This window comes from Procambarus clarkii, chromosome 43 (genome assembly GCF_040958095.1).
Source record: "Procambarus clarkii isolate CNS0578487 chromosome 43, FALCON_Pclarkii_2.0, whole genome shotgun sequence".
NCBI classification, from domain to species: domain Eukaryota; kingdom Metazoa; phylum Arthropoda; class Malacostraca; order Decapoda; family Cambaridae; genus Procambarus; species Procambarus clarkii.
In genome coordinates this window covers 26,357,054-26,367,394 of record NC_091192.1, presented here as the reverse complement: position 1 = coordinate 26,367,394, position 10,341 = coordinate 26,357,054, and the positions used below count along the sequence as shown (strand labels likewise).

Here is a 10,341-nt window from a genome sequence, read left to right as displayed (position 1 = left end):
ACCCATAGAAAGTACTCACACAAAGAAAGTAAACTCACATATAGAAAGTAGACCCACACAAAGAAAGTAGACTCACACAAAGAAAGTAGACTCACACATAGAAAGTAGACCCACACACAGAAAGTAGACCCACACATAGAAAGTAGACCCACACAAAGAAAGTAGACCCGCACAAAAAAAGTAGACCCGCACAAAGAAAGTAGACCCACACAAAGAAAGTAGACCCACACATAGAAAGTAGACCCACACAAAGAAAGTAGACCCCACATAGAAAGTAGACCCCACACATAGAAAGTAGACCCACACAAAGAAAGTAGACCCCACATAGAAAGTAGATCCACACATAGAAAGTAGACCCACACATAGAAAGTAGACCCACACATAGAAAGTAGACCCACACAAAGAAAGTAGACCCCACACATAGAAAGTAGACCCACACAAAGAAAGAAGACCCACACATAGAAAGTAAACCCACACAAAGAAAGTAGACCCACACAAAGAAAAGTAGACACCCACAAAGAAAGTAGACCCACACAAAGAAAGTAGACCCACACAAAGAAAGTAGACCCACACATAGAAAGTAAACCCACACAAAGAAAGTAGACCCACACAAAGAAAGTAGACCAACACAAAGAAAGTTGACCCACACAAAGAAAGTAGACCCACACATAGAAAGTAGACCCACACAAAGAAAGTAGACCCCACACAAAGAAAGTAGACTCACACAAAGAAAGTAGACCCACACATAGAAAGTAAACCCACACAAAGAAAGTAGACCCACACAAAGAAAAGTAGACCCCCACAAAGAAAGTAGACCCACACATAGAAAGTAGACCCACACATAGAAAGTAGACCCACACAAAGAACGTAGACCCACACATAGAAAGTAGACCCACACAAAGAAAGTAGACCCACACAAAGAAAGTAGACCCACACAAAGAAAGTAGACCCACACATAGAAAGTAAACCCAGACAAAGAAAGTAGTCACACACAAAGAAAGTAGACCCACACAAAGAAAGTAGACCCCACACATAGAAAATAGACCCACACAAAGAAAGTAGACCCCATACATAGAAAGTAGACCCACACAAAGAAAGTAGACCCACACAAAGAAAGTAGACCCACACAAAGAAAGTAGACCCCACACATAGAAAGTAGACCCACACAAAGAAAGTAGACCCACACAAAGAAAGTAGACTCGCACAAAGAAAGTAGACCCACACAAAGAAAGTAGACCCCCACAAAGAAAGTAGACCCCCACAAAGAAAGTAGACCCACACAAAGAAAGTAGACCCCCACAAAGAAAGTAGACCCCCACAAAGAAAGTAGACCCCCACAAAGAAAGTAGACCCACACAAAGAAAGTAGACCCCCACAAAGAAAGTAGACCCACACATAGAAAGTAGACCCACACATAGAAAGTAGACCCACACAAAGAAAGTAGACCAACACATAGAAAGTAAACCCACACAAAGAAAGTAGACCCACACAAAGAAAGTACACCCACACATAGAAAGTAGACCCACACAAAGAAAGTAGACCCACACATAGAAAGTAGACAAACACAAATACACATTAGACACCTTCAGAAAACATAAGAAATACATTATACATTTATAGTGCAAAACAAACATTATATTACAAGAACGGACAAAAATACATAATTATAAATAAATTATACAATATACATTCCTTTTCTTATACAAAATTTTGCAGAAGTGTTCAATGTTCAACTCTTAAAAAATTGCATTTAAAAAATCACTGAAAAAATATATATTTACCATAAATAAATACAATTAGTAAATATTTATGTAAATAATTTATGAATAGAATTATTAAATAATATTTCGAAAAGTTGTAACGATCAGAAATGACGTCACAGAGATGAAAGGAATCTATGACGTCACAAAGGGGAGTGGAAAGGAATCAATGACGTCACAAGAAGGCCTGGAGAAGCCTAAATCGATGACGTCAACGGATGAAAGAAATCAATGACGTCACAGGTCAATGTCGTCACAGGAAATGACGTCAGATACCAATGACGTCACAGGAAATGACATCATATGCCAATGATGTCAAATAACTGACGTCAGTACAGCCAGGGAAGTAGAAGTCATAATGACAGCCGACATCATTACATATTTATATATATATATATATCTTCACAAAGATGTAAATTTCTAGTGCTATTTCGTCAAATTTGCTCCTTTATATATACATCTATATACAAATTCTCTCTCTCGCATCTTGGGGACACACACACGCACACACACACACACACACACACACACACACACACACACACACACACACACACACACACAGGGCTCTAGGTCCTCTCTAACATAGCAAAGAGCCGAAAGCTCAACCCCCCCCCCCCCTGTAAGCACAAGAGAGTACACCGCCTGTCAGAGAGGCGGGACCCAAGAACTGAACCTCATTCCTGCTCCTCCCTCCCCCCTCCCCCCCCCCCACACACAGTTGGCTGCACTACGCCACTACATATAAGGTGGATATCACTCAAGAAGTGGCCTGATATCTTGTCCACTTATGACTAGAGGGCGCGACTAGACGAGGAGACTTGGCAACACAGCCGCACACTACACAACACTCACCCGCGCCGTTACTATGGCAAGTGGCAACGGTGCCGGCAAGATGTGAATATGGCAATAGCGCCAAGGGACATGTGGCACCAACGCCGCAATTTAAATAGAGTATAGTGAGAGATCTGACAACATTCTCCGTGAGATATGGTATCGCTGCTTCGTTGAGGCAACAGTGCTTCATGAGATGTGGCAACGCTGCATTCTCTGATGAGGCAAGTGCTGCAGGAGATGAGGCAACGCTGCATTCTCTGATGAGGCAACAGTGCTTCATAAGATGTGGCAACGCTGCATTTTCTGATTAGGCAACAGTGCTTCACGAGATGTGGCACCGCTGCATTCTCTGATTAGGCAACAGTGCTACATGAGATGTGGCAACGCTGCATTCTCTGATGAGGCAACAGTGCTTCATAAGATGTGGCAACGCTGCATTTTCTGATTAGGCAACAGTGCTTCACGAGATGTGGCAACGCTGCATTCTCTGATTAGGCAACAGTGCTTCATAAGATGTGACAACGCTGTACGTCTCCAGGAGGAAAAGAGCAACAGTCAGGGCGGGAAGCACAGTTGAGGGAATGTGGCAACATTGCAGAGTGAAACGTTGGAGCTTCTACAGCTTCAACTTGAGAATGGGACGACATCTGTGGAATTTAGCAACAGTACTTTATGAATGGAACATCAAAAAGTGTTCAAAACGTGGCAATGGCATCGTGCGATATGTGGCAGAAGCGTCCTCAGAATTTTGCAGAGGTACTATGCAAAAAATGGCAACAGTGTCCTGGATTGTGCATTATTAACACCTAAAAATCTTGGCAATACGGTTTTGTAGCGTGGATCAGAGGCGGCGGTTGAGGTGTGGCAACATGGCAGCAAGCAGGATCTCCACACAGGTTCCCTTTGATAAGTTAAACTTGAGTAAAAATGTCTTAAACTTCTCGAGGAGGGACAGTCGCCGCCATATTGGATAGCGGCAGCGGCGGTAAACACATCCCGCCACCCCCTGGCACGGTGGCTCTAGCCAGCTCCACCTGGCGCCTCACTCTGGCACCAAGGTGTCACTAGAGTGCCAACAGGAACACCGTCACCAGGTAAACAAGTGCCACCAGTCAGTCCTGACACAGCTCGGTCTATACGTCACCAAGCGTGCCATAGTGGCACTAATAGGGAAACACTACCAAGTCAATCGCTGAAAATATCTAGTCAGTTACAGCGTCTTTTCTTAAAAGTTTATTTATACAAGTATCTGTTTTCTTTAAAACATATTTCCTCACTGTTGCGCGTTTGTCAATTGCAAACAAGCACTCGACTTTGCATCCTTACTGCTCCTCCAGATTGGTTACCTGCTGAAAGGTCGAGGACCAGTCAGGAAGGGAGACGGAGTCACGTGACTGTTGCGTGCACCAATTGGAGAAGAGAGACTGTCATGCGTAATGCGGATAGGCGGAGGAGATGTGTGACGTCATATGTGAGGGGTGGTGCGTCATGGAGTGGCCCGAGGCGGCGGCTATATTGGAGTACAGGTTGGCGCTGGGGTTAGTCCAGTAGGAGGTGGGAGAGGGGAATATACTCGCTGCCGGAGAGAACAAAAATTACATATCAATAAATATTAATAGCAACACAAATGTGATATAATCGTCTAGAAATATGTATATTTGATTCATTATTATTACATTGTTCCAAACATGTAAACCGACCCAAGTTTGTACAAACAATTCCATATATGGTTTCACTCTAACACAAACACCGAGGCTTCCACAAACACAAACACCGAGGCTTTCACAAACACAAACACCGAGGCTTTCACAAACACAAACACCGAGGCTTCCTCAAACACAAACACCGAGGCTTCCTCAAACACAAACACCGAGGCTTCCACAAACACCGAGACTTCCTCAAACACAAACACCGAGGCTTCCACAAACACTGAGTCTTCCACAAACACAAACACCGAGGCTTCCACAAACACAAACACCGAGGCTTCCACAAACACTGAGTCTTCCACAAACACAAACACCGAGGCTTCCACAAACACAAACACTGAGTCTTCCACAAACACAAACACCGAGTCTTCCACAAACACAAACACCGAGGCTTCCACAAACACAAACACTGAGTCTTCCACAAACACTGAGTCTTCCACAAACACAAACACCGAGGCTTCCACAAACACAAACACCGAGGCTTCCACAAACACTGAGTCTTCCACAAACACAAACACCGAGGCTTCCACAAACAAAAACACCGAGACTTCCTCAAACACAAACACCGAGACTTCCTCAAACACAAACACCGAGACTTCCTCAAACACAAACACCGAGGCTTCCACAAACACCGAGGCTTCCTCAAACACAAACACCGAGGCTTCCTCAAACACAAACACCGAGGCTTCCTCAAACACAAACACCGAGGCTTCTTCAAACACAAACACCGAGGCTTCCACAAACAAAAACACCGAGGCTTCCTCAAACACCAACACCGAGGCTTCCTCAAACACAAACACCGAGGCTTCCTCAAACACAAACACCGAGGCTTCCACAAACACAAACACCGAGGCTTTCACAAACACAAACACCGAGGCTTCCACAAACACCGAGGCTTCCTCAAACACAAACACCGAGACTTCAACAAACACAAACACAGAGGCTTCCTCAAACACAAACACCGAGGCTTCCACAAACACAAACACCGAGGCTTCCTCAAACACAAACGACGTGGCTTCCACAAACACCGAGGCTTCCTCAACCACAAACACCGAGGCTTCCACAAACACCGAGGCTTCCACAAACACCGAGGCTTCCACAAACACCGAGGCTTCCTCAACCACAAACACCGAGGCTTCCTCAAACACAAACACTGAGGCTTCCACAAACACAAACACCGAGGCTTCCACAAACACCGAGGCTTCCTCAAACACAAACACCGAGGCTTCCACAAACGCAAACACCGAGGCTTCTACCAACACCGAGGCTTCCTCAAACACCAACACCGAGGCTTCCTCAAACACCAACACCGAGGTTTCCAAACACAAAGACCGAGGCTTCCACAAACACCGAGGCTTCCTCAAACACCAACACCGAGGTTTCCAAACACAAAGACCGAGGCTTCCACAAACACAAATACCGAGGCTTCCATAAACACAAACACCGAGGCTTCCACAAACACCGAGGCTTCCTCAAACACAAACACCGAGGCTTCCACAAACACCGAGGCTTCCTCAAACACAAACACCGAGGCTTCCACAAACACCGAGGCTTCCACAAACACCGAGGCTTCCACAAACACCGAGGCTTCCACAAACACCGAGGCTTCCACAAACACCGAGGCTTCCACAAACACCGAGGCTTCCACAAACACCGAGGCTTCCTCAAACACCAACACCGAGGCTTCCACAAACACCAACACCGAGGTTTCCAAACATAAACACCGAGGCTTCCACAAACACAAATACCGAGGCTTCCACAAACACAAACACCGAGGCTTCCACAAACACCAACACCGAGGTTTCCAAACATAAACACCGAGGCTTCCACAAACACAAATACCGAGGCTTCCACAAACATAAACACCGAGGCTTCCACAAACACAAATACCGAGGCTTCCACAAACACAAATACCGAGGCTTCCACAAACATAAACACCGAGGCTTCCACAAACACAAATACCGAGGCTTCCACAAACACAAACACCGAGGCTTCCACAAACACAAATACCGAGGCTTCCACAAACACAAACACCGAGGCTTCCACAAACACAAACACCGAGGCTTCCTCAAACACAAACACCGAGGCTTCCACAAACACAAACACCGAGGCTTCCACAAACACAAACACCGAGGCTTCCACAAACACAAACACCGAGGCTTCCTCAAACACAAACACCGAGGCTTCCACAAACATAAACACCGAGGCTTCCACAAACACAAATACCGAGGCTTCCACAAACACAAACACCGAGGCTTCCACAAACACAAACACCGAGGCTTCCACAAACATAAACACCGAGGCTTCCACAAACACAAATACCGAGGCTTCCACAAACACAAACACCGAGGCTTCCACAAACACAAACACCGAGGCTTCCACAAACACAAACACCGAGGCTTCCACAAACACAAACACCGAGGCTTCCTCAAACACAAACACCGAGGCTTCCACAAACATAAACACCGAGGCTTCCACAAACACAAATACCGAGGCTTCCACAAACACAAACACCGAGGCTTCCACAAACACAAACACCGAGGCTTCCACAAACACAAACACCGAGGCTTCCTCAAACACAAACACCGAGGCTTCCACAAACATAAACACCGAGGCTTCCACAAACACAAATACCGAGGCTTCCACAAACACAAACACCGAGGCTTCCACAAACACAAACACCGAGGCTTCCACAAACACAAACACCGAGGCTTCCACAAACACAAATACCGAGGCTTCCACAAACACAAACACCGAGGCTTCCACAAACACAAACACCGAGGCTTCCACAAACACAAACACCGAGGCTTCCTCAAACACAAACACCGAGGCTTCCTCAAACACAAACACCGAGGCTTCCACAAACACAAATACCGAGGCTTCCACAAACACAAACACCGAGGCTTCCACAAACACAAACACCGAGGCTTCCACAAACACAAACACCGAGGCTTCCTCAAACACAAACACCGAGGCTTCCACAAACACAAACACCGAGGCTTCCACAAACACAAACACCGAGGCTTCCACAAACACAAACACCGAGGCTTCCTCAAACACAAACACCGAGGCTTCCTCAAACACAAACACCGAGGCTTCCACAAACACAAATACCGAGGCTTCCACAAACACAAACACCGAGGCTTCCACAAACACAAACACCGAGGCTTCCACAAACACAAACACCGAGGCTTCCACAAACACAAACACCGAGGCTTCCTCAAACACACACTCAATTACTTCAAGTTCCCGCCCTTTCCTCAACTAAATTTACCGCGTACATTAGTGATTCTTTTATGCTAAATTGAGCCCGGTCCCCTCCCTGCCTGAGGTAGACTATAGAGCTCTTCAAGAGCCCCCACAGAGGACAAGAGAGAGACCCACCTGCCGAGGAAGGGATGCCAGTGTGTGTGCTCATAAAGTTAAGCTTGGTGGTGGGGTGGTAGGAGGACATGAAGAGATCACTCTGGTACTTGTAGGCCGTGGGGTCGGCGCCCGCCGGCTGCGTCGCCGCCGCCAGCCCCTGGAAGTCGAACTTGTAAGCGTACCTCTTGCCGTGGACCTTGGTCATGATGTTCTTGTCGTAGTAGTACCTGCACCAAGCACAGGCACTCTTAGATTTGGCTTTATATATACTGTATATATCTATATATGTTGTACTAAGTACGCAAAATTGCCTAACGAACCAAGTTTTCCTGAAATTATATATTTTCTGAGGTATGATAAGGCTTTCCGTTGCATTATACTGGATTTTATTTGTTTAATTTGAGTCAAAACTAACTTAGAAATTTGAGTCAACTTAACCTAACTGATCCTAGCGTAACATAACCTATGCTAACATAGCCTAACATAACTAAGTCTGTAATTCATGTTCTTAATAGAATAAAATAACATCGATTCAAATAAACCATTCTGAAAAATAATATTTGAAAATAACTAAAATCATCACTCTGCCTGTTAGGGGACTCGGGCCTCACATACTAAGCCAAACATACATATATGAGACAATGTCAGACCACGAAGGAAGGATTAAGACTGGAATTTAATGAAGAACTTTCGTATTTAATAATACATCTTCAGAAGGATCCTTCTGAAGATGTATTATTAAATACGAAAGTACTTAAGGACTTTCCTGTCTTAATCCTTCCTTCCTGGTCTGACATTGTCTCAGTGTTCACCACGTGCTAATTTCTTCGTGGTTTACACACTTAATATCGTAATTCTCATAATAACGATATTAATATACAGTTGATATTAAGAAACATAAATTGACGTAGTAGTATTTCTAGATAGTTTTCTATTTATATTACTAGATAGATATATCTATTTCTAAATAGATTTATAGATTTCTATATACTAGGTGAATTAGTAGTTCAAGGTGGGATACTATGATCAGGAAATTAGGTACTTCATTGCTTTATTTTTTAATAAAGTAGAAGTTGACTTTATTCTTAATTAATTATGAAGGTAATTCCATATATTGGGCCTCTATATTTGCCTGGCGTGTTTACATAGAGTTAGTCTGACTCTGGGAATATCAAATGGATATATATATATATATATATATATATATATATATATTTCTGGTGTGGTGCTCAATGGGTTCTGTTATATCCATCTTTAAAAGACTTTAAAAACAGGATTAGTATTGAATAATAAGGCTTCGTGAGTGTAAATAGCACAAGAGAATGTTTGTGTGGAGTGAGTGTATGTTCAGCATGTTAAGGGACTTGAACAGGGGGTCCGTGTGTTGTCTGAAGACAGAGTTTGTTATAGTTCTGATAGCAGAGTTTTACTGAGTGATGATAGGCTTGAGGTAATTTTCAGTGGTTGAACCCCTGCACAGATACCGTATGTAAGATAGGGATAGATTAGTGCGTAGTATAATGAGAGGAGAGCAGAGTGGAGAACATAATATCTGATTTTAGAAAGTATACCGACAGCTTTTGAGACATTTTTGACTATGTTTTTTTTTATGTGTTGAAGTTTAGTGTCTATGTAAAGGCCAGGGGAAACCTTCCTTCACTTTGACTATTACAAAGAACATTGTCTATCTGAAGGTAAATTTGGTTTGTTGATTTGTTTCCAAATAAAATGTAGGTCGTTCTTACGTTTAATGTGAGTTTGTTGGTTGACATCCAGGAGTGGACTATTGTTAACTAGCTATTGGCATTATTTAGAATGTGTGGATTTGGGTTTGACAAAATTAAGGTAGTATTGTCAGCAAAGAGCTTATGTATAAGAACGTTAGAGACATTTGGGAAGTCATTGATTTATGTAAGAAATTGAAGAGGTGTTAAGATGCTGCCCTGTGGCACTCCTATGATGAGTGAGAGAGGTAATATGTAGCCATTGATGGATACATATTGTTGTCATCTGGCGAGACATGACCGTATGTGGTTCAGAGAGACGCCCTGAGTGCCATATTAATGAAGTTTAATTAGGCGGTTATTATGATTAACGATATGAAGTCTTGGGAAGTTATTTTTGTCATGATCCGTGAGGCTTCAGACCAGTAGACTAATACAGGCGTCACAGATACTCTTGAGACATCCATAACCCAACTGGCGGGGGGTTGGTAGGTTGAATTTTACAAGGTAGGAGCACAGCTGATTGTAAAATAACCTTTTCAAATATTTTTGATGGTACAGGAAGGTTTCATATTGGTCTTTAACAGCTTGTGGCTTGTGTCCTGTTGTGCTTGTGTCAGATGTATCACCTTCTTTATTTAATGTAGTTAATAAAGGCGTGAAGCGTGCCCACATGTGCCCCTTCCCCCCCCCCTCCCTCCAACCCCTCCCCCCCACATCTCCCATCCCCCCTGCCCCTCCCTCACCCCTCCCCCCACACCACCCCCCCCCCCTGCCCCTCCCTCACCCCTCCTCCCCACACAAGCCTCACCTCAAGGCCCTGGAGAGCTTGTCATAGTTCATGTTGGGCTTGGACTTCCTCTCGCCCCAGCGCCTGGCCACCTCGTCGGGGTCCGTGAGCTTGAACTCTCCGTTGGTGCCCTCCCAGGTGATGCAGTTGGCGTTGGA

At 44.4% G+C, this 10,341-nt stretch overlaps 1 protein-coding gene across 1 annotated transcript in view; it reads right to left on the bottom strand.

Moving 5' to 3' along the window:
• Nucleotides 1-2,478: 2,478 nt before the first annotated feature.
• The window catches only part of Ets65A (DNA-binding protein D-ETS-3), a 12,991-nt gene continuing 5,128 nt past the window's right edge, over nucleotides 2,479-10,341 (bottom strand). Inside the window, exons 2-4 of the mRNA XM_069299976.1 lie at nucleotides 10,205-10,341; nucleotides 7,688-7,896; nucleotides 2,479-4,173 (exon numbers count right to left, since the gene is read on the bottom strand). The exon at nucleotides 10,205-10,341 is cut by the window's right edge and continues 53 nt beyond it. Of these exons, the coding sequence (XP_069156077.1) occupies nucleotides 4,025-4,173; nucleotides 7,688-7,896; nucleotides 10,205-10,341 (495 nt within the window). The 3' untranslated portion in view covers nucleotides 2,479-4,024. The remainder of the gene's footprint in view (nucleotides 4,174-7,687; nucleotides 7,897-10,204) is intronic.